This window comes from Vombatus ursinus, unplaced genomic scaffold (assembly GCF_900497805.2).
Source record: "Vombatus ursinus unplaced genomic scaffold, bare-nosed wombat genome assembly UNPS02014785.1, whole genome shotgun sequence".
NCBI lineage: Eukaryota > Metazoa > Chordata > Mammalia > Diprotodontia > Vombatidae > Vombatus > Vombatus ursinus.
In genome coordinates this window covers 10,056,809-10,080,039 of record NW_020954563.1, presented here as the reverse complement: position 1 = coordinate 10,080,039, position 23,231 = coordinate 10,056,809, and the positions used below count along the sequence as shown (strand labels likewise).

The following is a 23,231-nucleotide window of genomic DNA, read 5'->3' as shown; positions in this document are numbered from 1 at the left end:
AATGAAGTGATCAGGGAAGTCTTCATAGGACAAAAAGGATTTGAGCTGGGCCTTGAAGAATATGTAGAATTTGGATGGTGAGACAGAAGGTGTCTTCCAGACGAGAGGATTTGTGTGAGCTAAGATTCAGAGGCCATCATAACTATGGGATATGTGGGGGGTTAGGGCACTGGCCTGACTAGAGAGTACATGAAGGAGAGCAGTTGGGGGTTAGGCTGAAGGGTATGTTAGCTAGATGGTGGAAACCTTGAATGCTAACCTAAGAAATCTGGAAATTATCCATGAGCAGCTGAAGGATTTGGGAGCAAAGGAATGACACAGTCAGACTTGTTCATTAAGAAAATTAACCTGGCAGCCTGTACAGGAGGGATTGGAGAAGGCAAAGAGAACAGTTAGAGTCTTGCACTACTCCATGAAATGAGTAATGAGGGCCTAGTCTCGGGTGGGAGAAGTAAGGATGAAGAAATGGGGACGGATTTGAGAGATTTTTACAAAATGAGCTTTATTAGGGCCTTGACAAATCTGTATCTAGAGCTTATAGTTTTGAAAAGGTATTAGCTTCTTTGATCCCAGAGCCTCATATATCCCCCCCCAAATCTAGTCAATAACCCTAGCCAGTAACTCTTCACAGCTACTGGGCTTCAGAAGTAGGACAGGGTGTTTGTGTGTTTGTTGAAAGGAAGTAGGAAGGGGAGGAGGCAATGGGGGCATTTGGAGACGGGGATGGAGGTCAGGATAGGAGCGTCTGAGGATGGATCAATATTAGAGGAATAGGGCTGGGTTTTGAGAGGGACTGTGGATAAGGGGCCATCACTGATCCTTTAGTGATTTTTGCATGACTGCCTCTGACTGCATGGCCTTAGGATGTCTAGGGGAAACCCCTAGTCTAAACTCCTGCTTGCCATTTCTTGTGGGCCACCTTCCTGCCCTTGCTCTCAGTGGCCTGCCACTGTCCAGAGTCCCCTGCAGCCATTGCCATTAGTCAGGGAATCTGGTATTGCAGCTGGGATATTGGCTGTGGCTAAGATCCTATTGAAAGGTCTCTGTCCTTTCCTGGTTGAACAAGGTCAGCTGAAATCACATTTCTCCCTTTTGCCAGCTCCTGGACCTATTTCAAACCTTCCCTTTGAAACTAGAGATACTGAGGAACTGATGACCTTGTGGGTAACCTTGAAGGTTCTGCTTCTTGCTTGCTCTGACCTTAAGCACCAGAGGGCTGAGCTCTTCCAGTTGGCCCTGAGCTTTGGGTCTCAGAATGTAAGATTTAGGATTCTAGGTAGGGTGGGGTGATGGTGAAAAACCCATAGAGAAGAAAGAAGCAAATGTTGGTCATGATAGGAAAGTCAGGTTCTGGGGGGGGGGTTCTGCATATCTGGGGTATATCTGAGTCGATGTAAGTCCCTGTGGGTGTTTGGATTGGGGAGAGTATGGATGTGTGCCTTGTGTCTATGTTCTAGGGCTATGTGTGTCTAGAGGGACAAAGAGAGAGAGACAGGGACAGAGAGAGAGAGAGACAGAGACTTTGTCTTGGCCCAGTGTCCATGGCACCTCTAAGCAAAGAATCACTAACCCTAATACCACAGGACCTTGCCTCAGAAAGTGCATCCTTTTCCTGTGTCCCCATCTCCTCAAGTGTCCTGGCTTTGTTATTTCTCTACTCTTGCTGCTAAAGGATGGGGTTCCAGATTTGAGAGAAAGGGAAGGGGTTTTCCTCTCTGTCCCAGCATCATTCTTCTTTTTCCTGGTTCTGTATCTAATGGATTTACTCTTGTCACCACTGTTCATCCCAATTGCCTTTTGTAGGTGGTGACTTTCTCCCTCCATGGTGGACCCTTGATATTTTTAGAATCTACCCCTGAGAAGGCAAGGCTAAGTGGGGTGGGTAGGCTGTGGGTAGTTACATCCGTGTCTTGCAGCCGTGCTGAGTGGCTTCCTCTTCTGGGTGTCATCAATTCCATAAACATTTGAGAATGATTAGAGTGAACTCTGGCAAGACACTTTGCCTCTTTAGGCCTCATTTTCTTCTGCTGTACAATGAGGGAGTTGGGCAAAATCCTTTCTAGCTCTGACATCCAATGGTTTTATGACTCTGTCTCAGTAGGAGGAAGGAAGGGGTTTTCAGTTCTTTTGCAGCCTTTGGGGAGCTGTGTGAGAAGAGTCACATCTCCTTTTCCTGTCTCCCTGGACTCAAGTAGGTACTGCAGTTAACAGATAATGTAGATAAAGAGAGACAGTAAGCTTCACGAGGTGATAGTACCCTGGGGGTCACTTCAGGCCCCAGGTTCTGAGCCTTAGCTCAAGAGGCTCCGTAATTTGCTCTTATCCTTCTTCTTAAAGGTGATCAGGCTACAGGAACCTGCCTCCCATTAATCACACAAACCAGAGACTGATTAACCAGATGCCAGTGTATTAATTTACACTAGGAATATTCCTGGCTCCAGAAATATTCTTACCTGTCTATAGGGTGCCCTCACTTTAGTGGGTAGGTCTGTCTACTCAGGAAACCCAATTTGTCAGAAAGTTTTCTTGGTAAGTGTAGCATCAGAGCAGAAGGAAACTGAGTGCTAAAAGGGATGTTTCTCTCAAGCTGGAACAGGTTAGTAAATTTTCTTTCTCTAGTCTTAAGGATATTTCTGATTAAAGAAGGTGGGTGTCACCTAGAACCAGAGTAACTTTTCCCCAGGGCAGTGTAGATACTTTCTTCCTCTTGGGTTCTCCAGGTACCATGTAGACCAATTTCTTCTGCTGTAACAACCTTAGCTTATGAAGTACAAATTATAATTAATTAGGTGACAGCTTTTTCAACTGATGTGAAGAGACACTTATCTCAACCAGAACCCATTTACAAACCATCTCCTTACTGACTTCTTATCCATTCTGTATTTTTCTTAGGGCTTATTTCATCAGGTGGTATTTTCTGATTTGGTTCCCCAGTTCTGGGGGTAGCCCCTACCTGTATGCTTCTATGGTGTAACTGAACAGGCATTTGGAAAATATATTTGGATGGATGCCATGGGGGAATGTCCCATTCTCCTCACTGAGGTTAGATTTCCCCTGCCCCCTAACTGCCCATTGAAGTGGCTCACAAAATACTAGCTGTGGAGCTGGAGATGCCCTATCCTTTTCCTACTTGTGCTTTGGGAGAGATTGGGCACATGTGCCCATTGCAGGAAGATGTAGAACTGCCCTAGTACTTCTAAAGGCACCTATCATCGGATGTTAGTGCTGGGAACAGATCTGAGAGGTTCTCTAATTCAAGCCCTACCCAATACATGAGTCTTCTTTACAACATAGTAATAATAAATGACTTTTATGTAGTGCTTAAATGTCTGTGGAATGCTTTCCTCACAGCAGTCTTGGAGCTAGGTACTACAGGGATTAACCTCATTTTACAGCCTGAGAGAAACTAAGTGATTGGCATCACTTACCTATTCAGTATTGGAGGCAAGATTGGAGTCATTGTCATCCTGACTCCAGATTCAGCCATCCAACCACCCACCCATTCTGCCTCTCTGCTTAAAGATCTCCAGGGATGGAGAAGACACTACCTTATAAGGCAGCCTATCTTATTGGTGGAAGGCTTTAATTATTGGAAAATCTTTCTTTATGTAAAACTGAGATCTACCTCTCTGTAACTTAGCCTCAGAATTAGCACCTAATTCTGTGCTCTGCAGAATAATATGGCTCTCCTCTTCTATTTGACAATCCTTCAGTTTTTTTTTATTCGCTCAACATGCATTTATTAAGCACTTACTGTGTGCAAAGCATTGTGCTAGGTGGTAGGGAATTCAAAGGCAAAAGTGAAGTGGTCTCTGCCCTTGAGTTTATCTTTTGTTTGGTGGCCACATTATATACACAGATAAGTAAACACAAATTATTTACAATGTAGTTTTTTAGGGGAGTAGAGCACTAATAATTAGGGAGGCCATGCATAAGAGGGGACACTTGAGCTGATCCTTCAGGAGAACATCCCATGCTTGGGGGATGCCCTGTATGAAGTTAGAGGCAGGAGCTAGGCTAGGTTGGCTAGAACATAGAAGGCACAAGGAGGTATATAATGTGAAAAAAGCTTTGAAAGGTAGGCTGGAGCCTACCTTAATTTTTCAGAGGAAGAAATAGTGGCCCTGGAAAGAGAAGTGACCTGCTAGAGGTCACACAACAACTTCACAGCAGAGCTCGGAAGGAAACTCCTTAGCCTAACTCCCCATCCAGGGTTTTTTCTGCTCTATGATTAAAGCAGAATTTTGACCTCCAGGCCCGAGTTTAACTTGGGAAGGGGATATTTGGTTGGGTGGAGGAGGGGGGAGGGAATTGTGTTTTTCCTTGCATCACAGCAGATGAAGGGGGTGGGGTTCTTCCCCAGGTGCTGGTGCTTACCTGTTCCCTTGTTCCAGCTCTCACCTGAGCATTGCCAGTGTCTGTGAAGGAAGAAATAGGATCCTTTTCAGAACCTCGGGTTGCTGTTTTCAGTGTCCTTTTCACATAATGCTACTAGGAGAACCCTTAGAGATCATCTCATCTAACCCCTACATTTTACAAATGAGGAAATAGAGTCTCAGGCTAAATGACTTGTTTAGGGTCACACATGAGTTAGCTAGTTTCTACCATTAAGTAGCTGTGTGTCTTGTTCCAGTTCTGCCATCAAGATTTATGATCCTAGGATCATAGATTTGGAACTGGAAAGACCTCAGAAGTCATCTAGTGTCACTTCCACATTTTGTGGAAGAGTAAACTGAGGCCTAGAGGGGATAAACCAAAGTCTTATAAATGGCAAGTAGCAGAGCCTAGGCCCTTTGAATTCAGTTCTCTTTCCATTATAGTATACATCTAACATGTGTGGCCTTTGGGAAGTCATTTCCCCATTCTGGGCCTCAGAGCACCCATCTGTGAAAGGAAGGTGTTGGATAGATAGATAGGATCATCTATCTTTAAAATCCTTTCAGTTGCAACATCCCCTGGCTCTATAGTAAGTCAGGTTTACATCTATAGCACAGAGTAGATTAAGCATCCAAATGGCCTTACACGTTCTTTCTTACTGGCTTCTTGACTAGATCTGAATCTCTTTCCCATCCTTTACGATCCCTTCTCTAGCCATCTAGGCCTCTTGTCAAGCTCCCAAGGAATTCTGTTCCCTGTCCGTAATTGTCTTCCCTTTACTTTCCTGCCTCTTTGTTCTCTTCCCCTTTCTTCCAGCCTTAAATAGCTGGTGTTTGACCATGGCTGACAAAGTACACAATACTTTGGCCTAGGAGACCCCTACCTTCTGTGAGAGAGAAAATAGGTCTATTCTCTCTTCTCTGACCTGTTAGGTTTTTTTTTTTCCCCTGTTACACAGAGTTCAGCTTCCTTGTGGTGATCTTTTCATGTACATTGTTAGTTGTTGTGTAAATTGTTCTCTTGGTTCTGCAGCTTTCCTAAATCCCATTTATAGTAACATCCCTAAGGAGTTATCCAGATTCTGTTTTAATTCCACTAGTAATAAAAACTTCATAACCCCAGGAAGTACCTCATTATTGCAGTGTCCTGATTATGGGGAAGTTCTTCCTTATATTAAGCTGATGTCTGCCTTACTATAACTCCAACTGACATATTCCTCCCTATGAAGCCACACAGAATAAGCCCAGTCATTCTTTATTATGATAAATAGTTGAACACAGTGGGCATATTCCTTCTAAATCTTTTTTTATGCTAAAATCCTCAGGCCCATGAACTGTTGCTTGTAGGCTATTTGGAGAACATCCAGACTGTTGTCTATCAATCATTAACCATTCCTTGTAGAACATTCTTGTAGGATTTGAAGTGCCCTCCATTATTTCATTTGGGTCTTATATTACCCCTGTGTCCATTTTACAAATGAGGAAACTTAGACTCTAAGGAGGTACATTATTTGTCACATAGAATTAGTAACAGGCCAGGACTAGACCTCAGATCTCAATTCCAAATGTCGGTCAGTCAAACATTTATTAAGTGCTTACTATGTGCCAAGCATTGTGCTAAGCTCTTGGGATACAAAGAAAGGCAGAAGACAGCCCTTGCCCTCAAGGAGCTCACAATCTAACAGAGGAGACAACAAGCAAACAAATATGTACAAACCAGCTATTTACAGGATAAATTGAAAATAACAGAATTAAGAGAGATTGGGATAGGCTTCTAGTAGAAGGTAGGATTTTGGTTGGGACTTGAAGGAAGCGAGAAAAACCAGGAGGTGGAGATGAGGAGGGAGAGCATTCCAGGAATGGAGGATGGCCACAGAGTGAATGCCCAGTGCCAAGAGATGGAATATCTTGTGCATGTAACAGCAAGGAGGCCAGTGTCAATGGCTTGAAGAGTACTTGGTGGGGGTAAGGAAGGAGAGGGGAGGGGGGAAGGTCATGAAGAGCTTTGAATGCCAAACAGAGGCTTTGGTATTTGATTCTGGAAATTATAGGGAGCCAATGGAGTTTATTGAGTATGAGTGTGACATAATTGGACCTGAATTTTAGGAAAATCACATTGACAACTGAAAGGAGAATGGACTGGAGAGGAGAGACTTGAGGTAGGCAGACCCACCAGCAAGCTATTGCAGTAATCTAGGTGTGAGATGATGAGGGTCTATACTAGAGTGCTGGCAATATCAGAGGAGAGAAGGGGGCATATCTTAAAGATGTTGCAAAGGTGAAATCAACAGGTTGCATGTGGGGAGTGAGAGATAATGTGGAGTCAAGGATGACACTTAGTTTGTGAAATCTGGAAACCACCATAGCTCTGCCGGTGATTCAGTCCTCTGAGGTCTGCGTCAGGTTCGCTGAGACCCAGTCTTTGCCTGCGTGCCTACGCTGAACTGCGTTCCTCTCCCAGCCCAGTGCAATAGACCATTTCAATCAACCATCCAGGTTGTATTGGGCTGGAAATTTGTTTCACTCTGTCTTTTTGTGGGTTCTGCTGCTCTAGAATTTGTTTAGAGCCATTTTTTACAGGTATTTGGAGGGCTTTGGGGAAGAGCTCATGCAAATCACTGCTTTCACTCCACCGTCTTGGCTCCACCCCTGAACTTAATCAACAGTTAGGTTGTGAGGCTAAGAGACCAGGAGGATGGTGTTGCCTTCACAATAATAAGAAAGTTAAAAGAGGAAGGATTTAAGGGAAAAGATAATGAGTTCAGTTTTGGACATATTGAGTTTAAAATTTCTATTGGACATCCATTTTGAGATGTTTAAAAGGTAGTTGGATATATGAGATTGGACATCGGCAGAGAGGTTAGGACAGAGTAGGCAGTTTTGAGAATCATCAGCATAGAGAGGGTAATTAAATCCATGGGGGCTGATGAGATCACCAAGTGAAGAAGTATAGAGGGAGAAGAGAAGAGGGCCTAGGACAGAGTCCTGAGGGTCGCCTATGGCAAGAGGGAATGATCTGGATGAAGATCCAGTAAGAGACTGAGAAGGAACAGTCAGAGAGGTAGGAGGAGAACCAGACGTGAGTAGGGTCCAGAAAACCTAGAGAGAAGAGAGTATCAAGGAGAGAGAGTGATCGACAGTGTCAGAGGCTGCAGAGAGATCAATGAGAATGAGGACCGAGAGAAGAAGACTTTTGAATTTGGCAACCAAGAGACCATGAGTAACTTTGGAGAGAGCAGTTTTGGTGTAATTTTTAGAGGTTAAGAAGAGAGTGAGAGGAGAGGAAAGGGCAGGAGAGATATAGGATAACAGCAAGATGGAAGGATCAGGGGACAGTTTTGTTTTTTTTGTTTTTTTTGAGACTGAAGGTGATATGGGCATGTTTATAGGCAGCAGGGAAGAAACTAGTAGACAGGGAGAGATTGAAGATAAATGACAGTGAGGATGACGGAGGGAACAATCTGTTGGAGGAGATAGGATGGAATGGGATCGCTTGTACAGGTAAAAGGGTTTGTCTTGACACGAAGTGGGACCACCTCTTTGAGAAAGGGGTGAAGGAGGACATAGTGGCAGAAGGTATCTGAGTGATGTGAGATGAGGAAGAGAAAAGGGAGCATTTGGTGGGTGGCCTCAGTTTTTTCTGTAAAATATGAGGCAAGGTTCTCAGCTGAGAGAGTGAAAGGAGGAGGAGCCATGGGAGATTTGAAGAGGGATGAAAAGGTTTGGAAGAGCCACTGGAGAGTGGGATAGTGAGTTGGTGAAGGAGGTATAGTAGGATTGCCTAGCAGCAGTGAGAGCCCAGTTGAGGTGGTATACCATATATTTATAGTGGACCCAGTCAGAACAATTTCTTGATTTTCTCCACCTTCATTTAGGAGTACTTGTGTAGGAGTGAAGGCAGCAGATGGTGGGAGTTATCCAAGGCTGAGGGTTGGCAGGGTGCAGTTGGCAGTATGTTAAGGGGTCCAAGGACTCAAGAGAAGAGGACAGTGTAGAGTTGAGGTGGGCAACCAGAGGTTCAAGATGGAGAAAAGAGAAGAGAATGGCTAGTGAAGGGTTGATAGCCTGGGGGAAAATTGAGAGGTCAAAGGATTGGAGGTCAGGGTGTGGAAGAAGAGCAGGATTTGGTATGAGAAGACAGAGAGAGAGATGGAAAGCCAATAGATTATGGTCAGATAAGGAGATTTAAGAATTCTTGAATGTGGAGGTTGTGCACGTGGCAGTGATGGCAAGCAAGATCAAGGGTATGATCATCTTTGTGTGTGGCTGAGGTGGGGTGGAGGAGTAGGTCAACTTGCAAGCGACTATGTACAAACAAGCTATGGTGTTCTTTTCGTTATGCCATGCTGTCTCTCTGAGGGCCAGGGCAGACAGGTACCTGAGCTCTCTTGGCAGAAGGCCTGGGGAAGCCTGGCGGAGGCCTGAGGGGTAGGCAGGAGAGCTCTGGGTCCAGGACTGAAATAGCCTGAGGAGGGGTGGGGTGGTGTTGGGGCAGGAATAAGACACCAGGGCAAAGCAGGAAAAGGACAGTGTGACACCAGCTGGCCAAGACTGAGCTCTATAGACAGGGCAGGGACCCTTCCTTCTCATCTTCTCTGTGATGCAATAGGTTCAGTAGAGGTACAGTACCTCTCTTGAGATAGTCATATAACATTAGAGCAGGTAGTGACCTTAGAGTTCATCTTGTGCAAGATCAAGGAGCTAGAAATCAGCAGAGCGAGGATTTGAACGGACATCCAGTGCTCTTTCCACTACACTGTGCAACCCCTTTATTTGAAGGGGAGGAAACCAAGGTCACAGCCAGAAAATGGCAGAGCCAGATCGCCTGGCTCCTAGCCCAGGACTCTTTTTAAAAAATTGTTTAATTTTTGTTATTTTGTACTTGACAAATACCAATTAACACAAACATTTCCATACCCCAAGAAGAACTGAAAATTAGGATTATATACAAAACTGCAAATCTCTGTTATGAACCCAGTACTTTTTATTTCCTCACTATGCCTCCTCATCCAAGTTCCTGTTTTCAGCTGCCCATTCACAGAGCTGGAATGATAGACATCTCCAGGACCAGCTTCTTGGCTCCACCTACTTCCTCAGGTCTGTTTGTGATAACTCATGACTCAGGTGCCTTTCTCTGCTCCACTCCATGTAACTTTCCACAATCTCATAGCATAATGTGGCAAATGATTAAATCTATAATAGTAAGGCAGACCATTTCTACTGGTAATAAAAGGATTATTCTATGTGTGGGTCACCTGGCCTTTTCTTTACTGGTTATGAGGGTCAGGGCTTTCACTTCCTCATTTGAAAGAGTCCATTTAGATGAGATGTGAGGTAGGGTAAGAAGCTCAGAACTTGCCCAGCCACACCTTGCCCACTGACTGTTGTTCCCTTTTCCTCCTGAGCCAAACCCTAATCCAGATTCTGAGGGTAGGAGGCGTCAAGGTTATTGCCATCCTTTAAAAAGAAACAATTAGGGGGCAGCTAGGTGGCACAGTGGATAGAGCACTGGCCCTGGAGTGAGGAGGACCCAAGTTCAAATGCTGCCTCAGACACATAACACTCACTAGCTGTGTGACTCTGGGCAAGTCACTTAACCCCAAATGCCTCACATAAAAAGAAAAGAAAAGAAAAGAAACAATTATCTAATGGGTGTTAGGAATTTTCCCTGAGTAGTTCGTTTACACTGCAAACTCTGAGGTTTACTGTGCTGCAAGAGGGGAGACAAAAGGATGAAACCTGTTCCTATGTAGTGCCTGGTTAGAGAAACAGGACTCATACATGGTACAGTCAGAAAAAAAAAGATCAGACAGGATAGAATTAGATGTATGGTTTAGGCTCACAATTGCTATAGAAACTCAGAAAGGTCAGTGATCATTGTGGGCTAAAGTAATTGTGGAAGGCTTCATGTAAGAGGTAAGATTTGAAGTTTGATTAACACTTGGGGAATCTTCTGTCCAAGGGCCAGTTAAGCCCTGCTGGTGGGGATTGAGCCTTCTTCTTGTGAGCCTGTTTTGCTTGGATTCTAGGTTAAAGCTGCCACCTGGGCAGCTAGGTATCTTAAGTAAACAGCATTGGGCCCGGGTTCAGAAAGACCTGAGTTAAAATCCAGCTTCAGACATTTATTTAGTAGTTGTGTAACCCTGAGCAAATCAATTACCCTCTGTCTGCTACAGGGTCCTCATCTGTACAACGGAAACAATAAAAGCACTTACCTCCCCGGGTTGTTGTGAAGATCAACTGAGCTAATATTTGTCAAAGAACTTAGCACAGTGCCTGACACATAGTAAGCGCTTTAAATGCATGTTTCCTTTCTTTCCTAGGCAGGGTTGGAAATCTGTCTACCCCTTAGGCTGGGCTTTGGGACATATGTTTTGACCCTTGGTAGAGTAATAGTATTTATGGCTGGCTTAGAGCTGGATTTTCTTAGAGAAAGTTAACACTAGGAGAAATGGGATAACCATATCAGTAATTCAGGATAAGGATGGATTGGCATCCCTTATGAGCATGAAAGGAAATGGCTGTACATATATTTCATACATGCAAGTATGTTTGTGTATGCCTGTTCATCTGTGCACATTTGGGTAGATTTATGCATAAGGTATGACTGTTTCGTGCAGGCTGGTGTTGAAGTAAAATATATTAATACTAATAACATACTGTGTGTTTAGGTACCAGCTTGTCAAAATTATTTATCATTAATCTATATCCAAGTCATTCCTAACTTAGAGAGATGTCCAAACTGACATAGTTCCCCATGTCCTCTGACATGACTCTCTGCCTCAAGATTTCAGTTAACATTTCTAAGAATCTTGAACCAATAAAAGATGTTTTAAAATTTCCTTTGGATTAACATTTCATAATTGAGTGATCAAGTCACCATCTCATGTCTCCAGGACCATTTCCCTCACTCCTGGAGTTAAACAAAAGGACCTCCTTCCTTCTATCTTACTCCTTTCTCAATGGAGGAGGGTGAGTGCTAGCCCTCAGTCACTTCTGTGGACAGGTAAAGAGCAGACTGCCCTTAGATAGGTCAATAACCAAATCATGTTAGTGGTGGGGAAGGCAATGATGTGAACCAGATGAGTTCTCTATTAAAAGGTTTGGTAGTATTCTTAATCCATATCCATAGAAGAAAATATTATTTCTTAATATTTCTAAAGAAGCCAAAAAAAGGAATTTTTTAATATGTCCTCATATACATGCTGGTTCATGTGGAGGGAGCATGCACACATGTTCATGTGCATTCAGGTGAGCATGGGTGTGTGGAATGAGAAGTAGTGCTTTTTTAAAAGTACCCTAATTGATGCCTTACAGAGGCTTTCCCAAGGCTCTCTGCTACCACGTATTTGGTCAGGATATGACCTTCCTACCCTGAACGCTTTAGGCACTGGTTCATTGATCTAAGTTCCCCATATTTGGCCTGGGAATTCAGGTTGTTTCCTGATTCCTAAAAAGCCTCCTCAGTGTTCCAGGTTTAGATTGAAGTGAGAAGTGTGATGACTTGCTCAGCCCAGCAGTCCTTTAGCTTTTGAAGCCCTTGACAAGGTTAGGACAGTCCCATCCTCATCAGATGGAAGAGAGCACATTCCTGGGCCTTGCTTCTCCCCCTTTCTACTCCATCACCTCAGGTACTTGTTGTACCTGTCTCCATGTGAAAAAGTCCTAAGTTTGGAGGCCCTGAGGAGTTTTCGTCCTGGCTTTCCCACTGACCCAGTCCCTTTTCTGAACAGCCTTGGCAGGGAGGAAAGAAGAGGGAGGGATAATCACCCTGTCTTACTGAGGCTCAGAGAGGGATAATGTCTTTCCCAAAGTCACACAACAAATATAACCATCTGGAGCACAGGAGTGTGAGAAATAGCCCTGACAGAGGAGATCTTGGAGGTCAACTTGCCTGCCAGCAGGTTGAATACAAGGGTTTACTTTTGTGGTTTTCCTTGGGGATTTCCAAAGTATGTCTGTTGACACAAGTTCCTCTGGTGTCTCTCAGGGAAGGCAATGAGCCTGGGGAAGCCACCCAGATCACTTACCGAGAGCTCCTGACCCAGGTGTGTCGGTGTGCCAATGCCCTCCGGAAGCAGGGTAAGTACTGATGACTGCATAAGGCAAGGCAAATCAGAAAGCATTTGTTGGTGCCTGTGGTGTTCCAGGCATTATGCTAAGCATTGGGGATGCAAGGAAAGGCAAACAGAAAAAGAAAGCAGTTCCCCCTTGCAAGTAGTTCATGATCTGATGGGGGAGGGAGCATGCAAACAACTGTGTACAAACAAGGTATAGAGAGGAAAAAATGAAAGTGATCTCAGAGAGAAGGTTTTAAGATTAAAGAGCATTGGGAAAAGCATCTTGAAGAAAGAAGCCAGGAGATGGAGATGAGGAGAGAGAAAATTCCAGGCATGGAGGACAGTCAGTGAAAATGCTAAGGTTAAATGTTAGGGTTAAAGATGTGGGGTGTAAGAAGACTAGAAAATTTAAGAAGGTGCCACATTTATGAAGGGCTTTAGAAATCAAAAGATTTTATATTAGGAGTTTATTGAATGGGAGGAGACAGGTGGGGTGACATGATTATATCTGCACTTTAGGAAGATTAAATTTGGAAGCTGAGTGGAGGATGGACTGGAGTGGGGAAAGACTTGAGGCAGGGAGAACAACTAGTAGGCTATTGCTGTGGTCCAGGCGTGAGGTGATACGGGCCTCAACCTGAGTGGTGGCAGTGTCAGAGAAGAGGACTTGGCAACAGATTGGATATAGGGGGTGAAGAAGAGTGAGGAGCTGAGAATGACACTTAGCTTTTGAACCTGGGACGCTGGGAGGTTCACGGTAATAGGGAGGGTTTGGGGGAAAAATAATGAGTTTAGTTTGGATATGTTGAATTTAAGGTGTCTTCAGAGCATCCAGCTAAAGATGTTCAATGGGCAGTTGGGGAGATTCAAGACTGGAGGTCAGCAGAGAGGTTAAGGCTAGATAAGTAGATGTGAGATCCTTCTATCATCAGTATAGAGATGATAATTGAATCCATGAGAGCTGATGGTATTACCAAGTGAAAGGCCCCAGACGGTACTCACGGTGACACACTCATGGGCCCACAAGACTTGAGAGGAGCATAAGACTGGGAGAGAGTAAGCCAGAGGGGACAGCTAGCTGGAGAGTGGGAAGATCCGTAAGCTCATAGGCCATGTCTCCTGATTGCAGGCATTCGGAAGGGTGACCGTGTATCCATCTACATGCCCATGATTCTGGAGCTGGTGGTGGCCATGCTTGCCTGTGCTCGTCTTGGTGCATTGCATTCTATCGTGGTAGGGGTCTTAGGGGACAGAAAGTGTTGGGTGGGGGATGACAGAAGCTCTGGGACCCCAATAGAGCTCATTTCCTTACCCCAAGACCCCACCCTCAGTTTCCCCTTACTCCCTCAGTTTGCAGGCTTCTCAGCTGATTCCCTATGTGAGCGGATCCTGGACTCAAGCTGTAGCCTCGTTATTACAGCAGGTGACTGGCTCCTCCCTAGCTAGGCTAGGCTGGCTCTTCCCAGGCTGGGGTAGGAGAGGGGGAGGAGGGGGAGGGGGAGGAGGAGGAGGGCTGCACTGAATCTTGGAAGGGGGTAAGTGAAACCCCTATATGGACATTCTGATGGGAAGACCAGTAGCTGTTCAGGAGGGCCCCCTTCCAAGTGCTTCCCCCCTCACCAGTCCTTGCTCTGGCACTGGCCCCATTGGCTGAGGCCTTCCCGTGCCTCTGGCAATTAGGGAGGGAGCTGGGAGCATAATGCCCACTCTTCCCACAGATGCCTTCTGCAGAGGAGAGAAGCTAGTGAACTTGAAGGAGCTTGTGGATGAGGCCCTGCACAAGTGTCAGGAGAAGTAAGCCTTCTGCTTTGGGTTCCCCTCGGTTCTCCTTAGGTTGTCCCCACTATCCTACCTCACTGGGTCTTCTTCGTTCTCTAGGGGCTTCCCTGTGAAGAGCTGCATTGTAGTCAAGCACCTTGGCCGAGCAGAGCTGGGCATGGGTGATTCTCCCAGCCGTTCCCCACCCTTGAAGAGGGCGTGCCAGGACTTGCAGGTAGGCCTGTCCTCCCCACCTGTCCTCATCGATACCTCCAACTATCACAGGATTATCATAATTACTCCTGGAGCAACTCAGGCAAGGAGATGAATGTAGTGCGGGAGAATGGCCAACGTCCACAGCAAGGAGATAGCCTGACTTGGGAGGCTGTAGTATACACATATTGATTGGGGATGGGCGGAGGCAGCAGCATTGAACTACCATTTGGGAGCATCCAGCTCCCTTGGGGTTCTAGTTGGCATGAAATCTCTTGGGGGACTGTATCCATTCTTTGTGAGCCATTGGCTTCATCTGGGCAGTGGTGACCTATGAGATTTGGGACTGACCCTCTTGGCAAGGGATGCTTTGTAGTTGGCCCTTGTGGTGAGCCCAGGTGTGGAGGTTGGGGGATGCCCCACCCCCTTTATTAGAAGGGCCTCCAGGAAAGAGTCTTGGAAACTCAGTGGTTCTTTGTTCACCTACTTTTGGCTGGAAAATGATAGAGATCAGGTTTGGGCCTATAGACCTAAGAGCTAAGTTTGGGGTAGCTCTGAGGTCACAGGGTTCCTGAGGTGGGGAATCAAAGATCTTGGGGGGCTGTCAGAGGAGTAGTTGATGAACCCCTGGGTGGTGGCTTGGGTTGGGGATCTTAATTCCATACCTTTGTTACTTCCCTCCCCTACTCACCAGCCTCTCCATGGGCTTTTAACAGGACAAAATGAAAGAGAAACCCATGTCCAAAAGGCCCCAGGTATCCACTGTCCCAGGCACTGCTTCACTGTGCCCTTATCTGTGTGTCCATCTGCTTTGCACCTGCTTGCCCTGTTAGTGTGGACTTGAGCTTGCTTCATGGTCCCTGAGACCCTGCTGACCTTAGTCTGGTCATCAGCCACTATACTGTGCATCTGCTTCTAGGGCTTAGCACAGTACTTGGAACATAGTAGGCAGTTAATAAATGCTGTTGGATTCTGACTGACTGGGATGGATAACAATATGAGGCGCATCTTTCTGGGAAGGGAGCCCAGTAATTGGTAAAAAAACAAAACAAAACAAAACAAAAAACAAAACAAACAGAAAAAAAACAAAAAACAAAAAAACAAAAAGCCCAGTACAATACAGTGGGAGGAGTTAGGAGGCCTGGGTTCTAACTCTGATATGATCCCTCATTGGCTATGTGCCCTTGCACAAATCTTTTCAATTCAACAAGCATTTATCTAGTGCTTGCTATATACAGGGTCCTGATCGAGGTTCTAGGGATACAAAGACAGAAATGGAAATCCCTACCCTCCAGGTGCTCACATTCTTCTGAGCCTCAGTTTGCTCATCTGTAAGCAAGCTAAGGAGGTGGAATTTAGTTACAGGAATTAGAACTTGAAAGAAACCTAGAGGCCACCTCTTTTACAGAGGAGGCAGAGTGGCAGTGAGCTGCCCAAAGCTTCACCATGGGTTTGTGGCAGAGCCAGGACTCTGGGGTTGTTCCAGACCTGTGCAAGGCAGGCAGTCCTGCTGGAGAAATAGGACCAGAGCAGAGTCTGCTGGGAAGGCAGGGTGTGCTTGCACACAGGCATATGGAATCAAGTCCTAGATGGGGTAGAGGTCCCAATATAGTTCAATAGTTCATATTTAAGAGAGATTCAGAGTCAGAGAAGAATGGACTTTGTGAGCCTCAGCATTTGAGAAATTCTTTCTGGAGGAGGAACTTGAATGATGATAAAATTAGGGTTGTTATTTTAAGGGACCTCCCTGAAGGCTCCTTTGGTAGTGGTGTTGGTGTTGGTGGGGTAGAAAACCAGAAACCCTAGCTGCTTTGGTTTCATATGTCCCACAGTCCTTTCAAACCCTGGATCCTGAACTTGGCCTATTTCCCTGCAGGTGAGTCTCAGATTAGCCTTTCCTGGATACTGGCCTTGTGGTTGGCCCTCGATATATCATGGTATGCAGAGACTACTACCTGACCTCAGTCCAGATTAAATGAACGGCTAAGTTGTGTTTGTGTGTGGAGGTATACAGGGAGGGGAGACAAGTAGAAGCCATAGGGGGTGAGGAGAGGATGCTGTTCAGTAGCTCTGGACAGTAGAGTTGTATCACTTTTCCTGCCCCCTACAAGGCCATTTTAGGACAAACTTGAGCCCCTTACACCCTCACCCAGCATATAAACTAATTTCCCCAAGAGGTGACATAGTTTGAAAGTATAAGCAGATATAGGGAGGTTTTTGATAGACAGCTGGACAGAAGACATACAAGGCTGAGAAATTTGGATGTTTGGGGACATCATGGGAGAGGACAGCTATTGTGAGGGACACCATCAGTGCCTGACTTCTGGGCTGACTCTGGGACTCATCCATTTCCAAAGCCTGACCCTATAACAGAAGTCTCTGTAGGCATCCCAGCCTGGGACAGGGGGCTTCAGATACAAATGCCCAGGCCCACAAGGGGCATGTGTGCACAAAGTCCTTCTAAGCTGTTCACAGGGAGTAGAGGGAGCTACTCCAGGTACCTACTCCAGGTAGTAGGAATGACATCCTCCTTGTGGACTCAGGGCTTGGGCTTTGAGCCTTAGGATACAAGGAACTGGAGACTTGCACAGAAGCTGCCACAGCTCTAACAAGACTGAGTGGCATCTGGGCCTTTGGGTGCTGACTGGCTGCTGCTTCTAGTGTTTGTGCACATGCATTCCTGCTCCTAAGGTGTGGACACTCATGCATCAACATGTTTGCCCGCCCACATTGTGTATGTGTGTGAGTGTGTTGAGAGCATATTACTGCAGCCTTGGGAGCTGATGCCTGGGGAGCCTGGCAGAACCTCCTGGCATGAACTACTGCCCCTGAGAGAAGTGGTTCTGGGGTGGGAAGGTGAGCTAAGGGTGGGGCTGGTGCCATACCCCACACTGTTACCAGTGAAAATTCTGACCCTGCCTGCTTTGACTCTTGGGAACACTGTCGATTCCATGGTCTTTGTTGGGGGTTCTTCCCATTTTCAAGTCCCCATGATTTTGTGGAGCACCTACTATGTGCCCCGTGGCCACTGCATTACATTACTTTCTAGGGGGAAGGAAGAAATGTAGTTTCAGCTCTCGAGCTCATTCTGGTTGGGGAGACATGACTTATACATGGAACTATACCAGAGGATGGAATTCGGGACTGTGATTTAGTCTCCAAGCACTGTAGGAAATCCGAGGAGGGAGATCAGAGTAACTGAGATGATCAGAAATTGCTTCCCAAAGAAGGGGAACTTGAAGGGTGAACAGGTTTTGGATGTCAGGGATGTGGTCATGGGAGAAAGGGGAAGTTGTAATAACCCTGATGGGTGGGTGTAAGAGGAAATGGGGATCAGTCAGAAAGGGGAGAAACCAATTTGGCTGGAGTGGAGGGTTTCGTCAAAGGGTCACAGATGAGGTTGGAGCAAGAAAGTGGGGCTGGGGTGTAGAGGATATTGAGTATCAAGCAGAGATGCTTGGATCTGACTCCCAAGGAAATGGAGCCACCCTAGGTACATGGGCGGGGAAAGGAAATCTGGGCCTGTTTCTGCATCTGAAAAATGAAGGAGCTATTGGTGACCACTAAGGGTCTTTTGGCTCTAAATCTGTGCTTTGGGAAGGTTAATTTGGTAGTATGAGGGCCATGGATTGTAGGGGCAGGGCCTGAAAATGGGGGAGACCATCAAGGAGGAAACTATGACAGCAATCCAGAAAGTTGGTTAAGGGTCAAAAGTAGGATGGTAGTGGCACAAAGGGAGAGAAATGAGAACTGAAAGACACTCAAGAACTAGATAGGCCCAGTGGCTGGGGACCCCCTCAGGCAATCTCTGGGATTTTGTGACAAGCTGAATGAGGCCCATCCAGGGCTGAACAGAAGGATTCAAAGTTCTGACTATGCATCTATGGGACTTGCGTACTAATCCCAGGTAGACTATGAAGGGGACTGGTGCTGTGGCCATTTGGAGAGCCCAAGCCTTGAGAAATCCCCTTACCTGGTGACTTGGGCCAAGACCCTTAGGACATCCTCCAAAGCGGTGCTGGACATATTTCTTGCCCTCCCCCCCCTCCTCCTGTCCCTCCAGATCCCCTGGAATGAGGGGGTTGACCTGTGGTGGCATGAGATCCTGGGGGATGCAGGAGAGGAGTGTGAGCCGGAGTGGTGTGATGCAGAGGACCCACTCTTCATCCTCTACACCAGTGGCTCCACTGGCAAGCCCAAGGTCAGTGCTTGGCAGGGTGAGGGTTGGGTGGGCATGTCAGTAGGAATGGACTAGGATGTGCCCTAACTCTTTGCTTCCCACTCCTGCCATAGGGAGTGGTACACACAGTAGGGGGATATATGCTCTACACAGCTACTACTTTCAAGTATGTCTTTGACTTCCGTGAGGATGATGTGTTTTGGTGCACAGCAGACATCGGCTGGATCACTGGGCACTCCTGTGTCACCTATGGGCCTTTGGCTAATGGGGCTACAAGCGTCCTGGTGAGACAGGGTGGGCTGTCCAGCTTGGGACAAAGGTCAGGTCCCAAGGATTCTGGGGAGATGGGCCTGGATGGTTTTGGACAGGGAGAGGGGCAGAGGCTCTGGTGGGGTAAGGTGTTCCAGTGGGTAGGCCCTGGGGATGGTTGAGGGAACATGGGGTAACATCTTGGTTGTGTGCAGTTTGAGGGGATCCCCACGTACCCTGATGTGAGCCGCTTGTGGAACACTGTGGACAAGTACAAGGTGACTACGGTCTACATAGCACCCACAATTATCCGCCTGCTCATGAAGTTTGGGGATGAGCCTGTCACCAAGTAAGGCCCAGTCCCTCGTGTCACCTTTGCCTTCCTCCTTGGCACCCATGCAGTGACCCTGAGGCAGTGGAATCAATTTCCCTCATTGTAGAGATGGAGACATTGAGGCTAGTCACTTTGCTGTGAAAGGGGAGGGAAATAAGCCCCTGCCCCGGCTCCGTCACAGAGGTGCAAAGTTGGAGGCTTTGAAGACCATCAAGGCCAGAAGACCATCCTTGTGTTATAGAAGGGGAGACAATCAAGTCATAACACAGCCACCAGCTGGGGCCCACATCTCCTGACTCTCAATCCAGGGCTCTTCCCATTGGGCAACAAGGGAACTGGTTAGTGTCCCGGTGCCCACATCCTTGGTCTTATCCTCACAGATGTAGTCGGGCATCCCTGAGGTTATTAGGGACAGTGGGTGAACCCATCAATCCAGAGGCCTGGCTATGGTACTACCGTGTGGTGGGAGCCCAGCGGTGCCCTGTTGTGGATACCTTCTGGCAGACGGAGACAGTAAGTACAGAGATGCTTGGGAAGTTGGGGGGGGGGGGCTGGGACTTGATGTCAGGATTGACCTCTGACCTCCAACAGGGTGGCCAGATGTTGACCCCTCTCCCTGGTGCCACACCTACGAAGCCAGGCTCTGCAGTGAGTAAGGCCTGCCTTCCCACTACACCTCCTCCTCCCCCTCCCCCACCCCCCCAGAAGATAATGACTAAGGGTGAAATGAGAGGTTAAGGAGTGGTTGCCTCCATGAACTCTGTGGGCCCTGGGATTTGGGCTTCAGTGGGAAACTGAGGATCCCCTTATCAGTGTCTACCCTTTGCCTACACTGGGTCTCCCTGCACCCCCAGACTTTGCCATTCTTTGGCGTGGTGCCAGCAATCTTGAATGAGTCTGGAGAGGAGCTGGAAGGAGAAGCAGAAGGTTACCTGGTAAGGCTGCATCTGAGGCCTGGGGTGATGGGGTAGTGTGTTGGACAGACATAGTACATAGGAAGTACATAGGAAATAGTACATAGGTAGTACATAGGAAATGGGACTTGGGTGATATTCGTGATGTATGACAGGTGACATGGTTCTTTTGGATGACATGTGACAGTGTAGCATGGAAGGGTGATAGATTATATGTGACTCATGAGACAGGTCACACAGGTAGCATCTTATAATATAATGGGTAAGTTGGGCGAGTATGACACTGAACAGGCATGCCAGATATTCCTTCCCTGCCCTTTAGGTGTTCAAGCAGCCCTGGCCTGCAATCACGCGTACCATGTATGGGAACCATGAGCGCTTTGAGGCCACCTATTTCCGGAAGTTCCCAGGCTATTATGTAACAGGGGATGGTGAGCTCTCCTATTTTCCCAGCCTCTGACGTCTTGTGGTCAAATCACCCAGAAAAGGCAGGGCTCTATCCCCTGGGTCGGTAGTATACTTCTCTTGAGCTGCTTAGCTGCAGGACCATCTTCCACTTTCTTCCCTGAGTCTGAGGCCCTGCCTGGGGAGGGCTTCTGTTCCAAGAAAGGGGTGTGATCCTGTGTGCTTCCACGTGCTTCCTAAGGTTGTCGGCGGGATGAAGATGGCTATTACTGGATCACAGGCCGGATAGATGACATGCTCAATGTGTCCGGTGAGGGATGCTGACTTGTCTCATTTGATCAATCCTTTTTCACACCTTACGTCCAAACCTAGCCTCAAGTCTGGGACCACATTTTAGGAGGGATATTGACAAGATGGAATATCCACAAGAAAATAACAAGGATAAGGAAAGAAATCATGACTGAGAAAAGAAACTGGGGATACTTAGCTTGGAGAAGAGCAAACTTTGGGCAGATAGCTGTCTTCAGATATCTGTAGCGCTGAGATTAGACCTGCTTGGCTTAGACTTACTGGGCAGAACTAGTACAAGGGTAGAGGTTAAAGGGAGGCAGATTTTGGCTAAGCCCAGGGAAAACTTCTAACACTGGGAACTACTCAGAAGTGGAGTGGGCTGCCTTAGGAGCAAATGAGCAACCTGCTGCCACTGGTGTCCCAGCTGAGACAGGATGACCACTCATTGGGGATGTCAGGTCTGGGAAGGAGGTTGGACCAGGTGCCTTCTGAGATTTAAGCAGCCTTGGAAAATCATGGTGGCCTTTGTTAAGTGCAGTAGAGTGGATGGCAAATACAGGATCAGTGTGAGAAGCTGAGGTGCTTTTCTCTGAGGCCTGGAGCAAGACTGCCTTCTCACAATGCCCATCCTTGCCAGGTCACCTGCTAAGCACAGTAGAAGTCGAGTCAGCACTGGGAGAGCACAAGGCCATTGCTGAGGCAGCTGTAGTCAGCCACCCCCATCCCATAAAGGGCGAGTGTCTCTACTGCTTTGTCACTCTCCGGGAGGGCCACAGCTTCACCCCTACCCTCGTTGAGGAGCTCAAGAAGCAGGGTAAGCATCCCTCTCACCCACTGGGGACAAAAAGTGTGGGCTTTGGTCCAGCAAAAGCAGGACCTTCTTCCTCTAAAAGTCTCCTCTTTGAGTACTGGTGCCTAGCACAAATTCTCAGTAAAGGTTTGCTGCTTGATTACAGTTAGAGAAAAAATCAGCCCTATCGCCACCCCGGATTACATCCAGAACGCACCGAACTTGCCCAAAACACGGTCAGGTAGGCATGCATCCTCGTTCCTGTGGGTAGGCTGGTGCTGACCAATGCCAGTGGCAGCCGGGGCCCCCCAGCGGGAGCTGTGGAAGGGAGCAGTCAAGGAGAAGGAGCCTGGTGTAACCACAGTCCTGTCACACACCACAGGGAAGATCATGAGGTGGGTACTGAGGAAGATCGCACAGAATGACCATGACCTGGGGGATACATCCAGTGTGGCTGACCAGTCTGTCATCAGCAATCTTTTCAGCCACCGCTGCCAGACAGTCCTATGAACCAAGGTTCCACCCACAGCTCCTTCTCCAGGCATCCCTGCTTGACTGTCCAAAGTTGTGTCCAACTTGTCACCCCCTTGCCAACCATCACCTACAAGTACTGATAGGAGATGTAGCTTCTACCCTCAGAGCCAGAAGATGTGGGGCAGGGCCTAGTGCCTTCTGTCCTTGACAGCCAGGGCACAGGGCAGGCTGGACCCCTTCCTCTAGGCCTTGCCAGGAGCTGGAGCCTCTGCCAGAGTCAGGTGATGGAGGGGAATTGGGGGTGGAAAGGGAGCTGGAGCCCTGCTTGGTCCATGTTCAGCTGGACTGAGTCACAGGCCCTTCCTCAGGAGCACCAGCACTTACCTCAGCACCTACCTTAGATCCCTCTTTAGAAATTGCTCTTTATTGACAGTTTGCAAAAGGTGATTCAAAATCCTGCTTCCTTTACTGGTGGAGGCATCAGGAGAAGGAAAGCATGTCCACAAATTCCAGAGGTCACTGACCAGAAACCTATTAGTTTCACCACCTGGAAGGATTGCAACTCTTCCATTTTCTTGGACCCCATCAGTGTTTTCTCCCTGGAACAACAAAACTCAGGACCCCATGATGTCCAGGTCAGGAAAAGTGAGGGGCCATTGCTAGAATTTGTGGTGGTCTCAGGTTTCTTTCCTGCCTCCATCCCACTGTCATTGGGGCTGAAAAATGCCTCAAGCCCTATGGTTGTAGGAATAAAATCTCTTTAAAATGGAGGGAATGGACATTCTTTCTTTTAGACCTTATAAGTTCCTTAACTATAACTCCTATCACCACACACCAGTGAGTGAGTCTGCCCAGGGCCCTCCAAAGCAGGGATTCTTAACCTGGGGTTCACAGATCCCCCTCAAGGGATCTATAGATAAATTTTAGAGGGTCTGTGAATCTGGATAGGAATAAATAATTCTATCTTTGTTTCACTATTTTTGTTGTTCAGTGATCCTACTTGTGTCTGCCTCTCCGTGACCCCATTTGGGGTTTTCTTGGCAAAGATGCCACCTAGCTGCTCTGCTTCACTATATTTGATTTCCTTTGTAATCTAAGTATTTTGTGCATTTAAGACACTGAGAAGGGCTCCTTGACACCAGAAAGGCTAAGAACCCCTGCCTTAGCCTGCGGGCAGGGCCCACTCA

The 23,231-nt window shown here is 47.1% G+C and overlaps 1 protein-coding gene across 2 annotated transcripts in view; it reads left to right on the top strand.

The window, feature by feature from the left end:
• Positions 1-22,814, top strand: part of ACSS2 (acyl-CoA synthetase short chain family member 2) — a 26,933-nt gene extending 4,119 nt beyond the window's left edge. Inside the window, exons 3-19 of one of the 2 annotated variants that reach the window (XM_027867180.1) lie at positions 12,367-12,458; positions 13,566-13,669; positions 13,787-13,859; positions 14,155-14,230; positions 14,315-14,429; positions 15,124-15,162; positions 18,471-18,608; positions 18,701-18,871; positions 19,052-19,185; positions 19,551-19,683; positions 19,762-19,818; positions 20,025-20,105; positions 20,407-20,515; positions 20,731-20,799; positions 21,418-21,594; positions 21,737-21,811; positions 21,953-22,814. In XM_027867180.1, the coding sequence (XP_027722981.1) occupies positions 12,367-12,458; positions 13,566-13,669; positions 13,787-13,859; positions 14,155-14,230; positions 14,315-14,429; positions 15,124-15,162; positions 18,471-18,608; positions 18,701-18,871; positions 19,052-19,185; positions 19,551-19,683; positions 19,762-19,818; positions 20,025-20,105; positions 20,407-20,515; positions 20,731-20,799; positions 21,418-21,594; positions 21,737-21,811; positions 21,953-22,080 (1,771 nt within the window). In that variant the 3' untranslated portion in view covers positions 22,081-22,814. The remainder of the gene's footprint in view (positions 1-12,366; positions 12,459-13,565; positions 13,670-13,786; positions 13,860-14,154; positions 14,231-14,314; positions 14,430-15,123; positions 15,163-18,470; positions 18,609-18,700; positions 18,872-19,051; positions 19,186-19,550; positions 19,684-19,761; positions 19,819-20,024; positions 20,106-20,406; positions 20,516-20,730; positions 20,800-21,417; positions 21,595-21,736; positions 21,812-21,952) is intronic. The other variant, XM_027867181.1, reaches the window with a different exon arrangement.
• Positions 22,815-23,231: the final 417 nt, after the last annotated feature.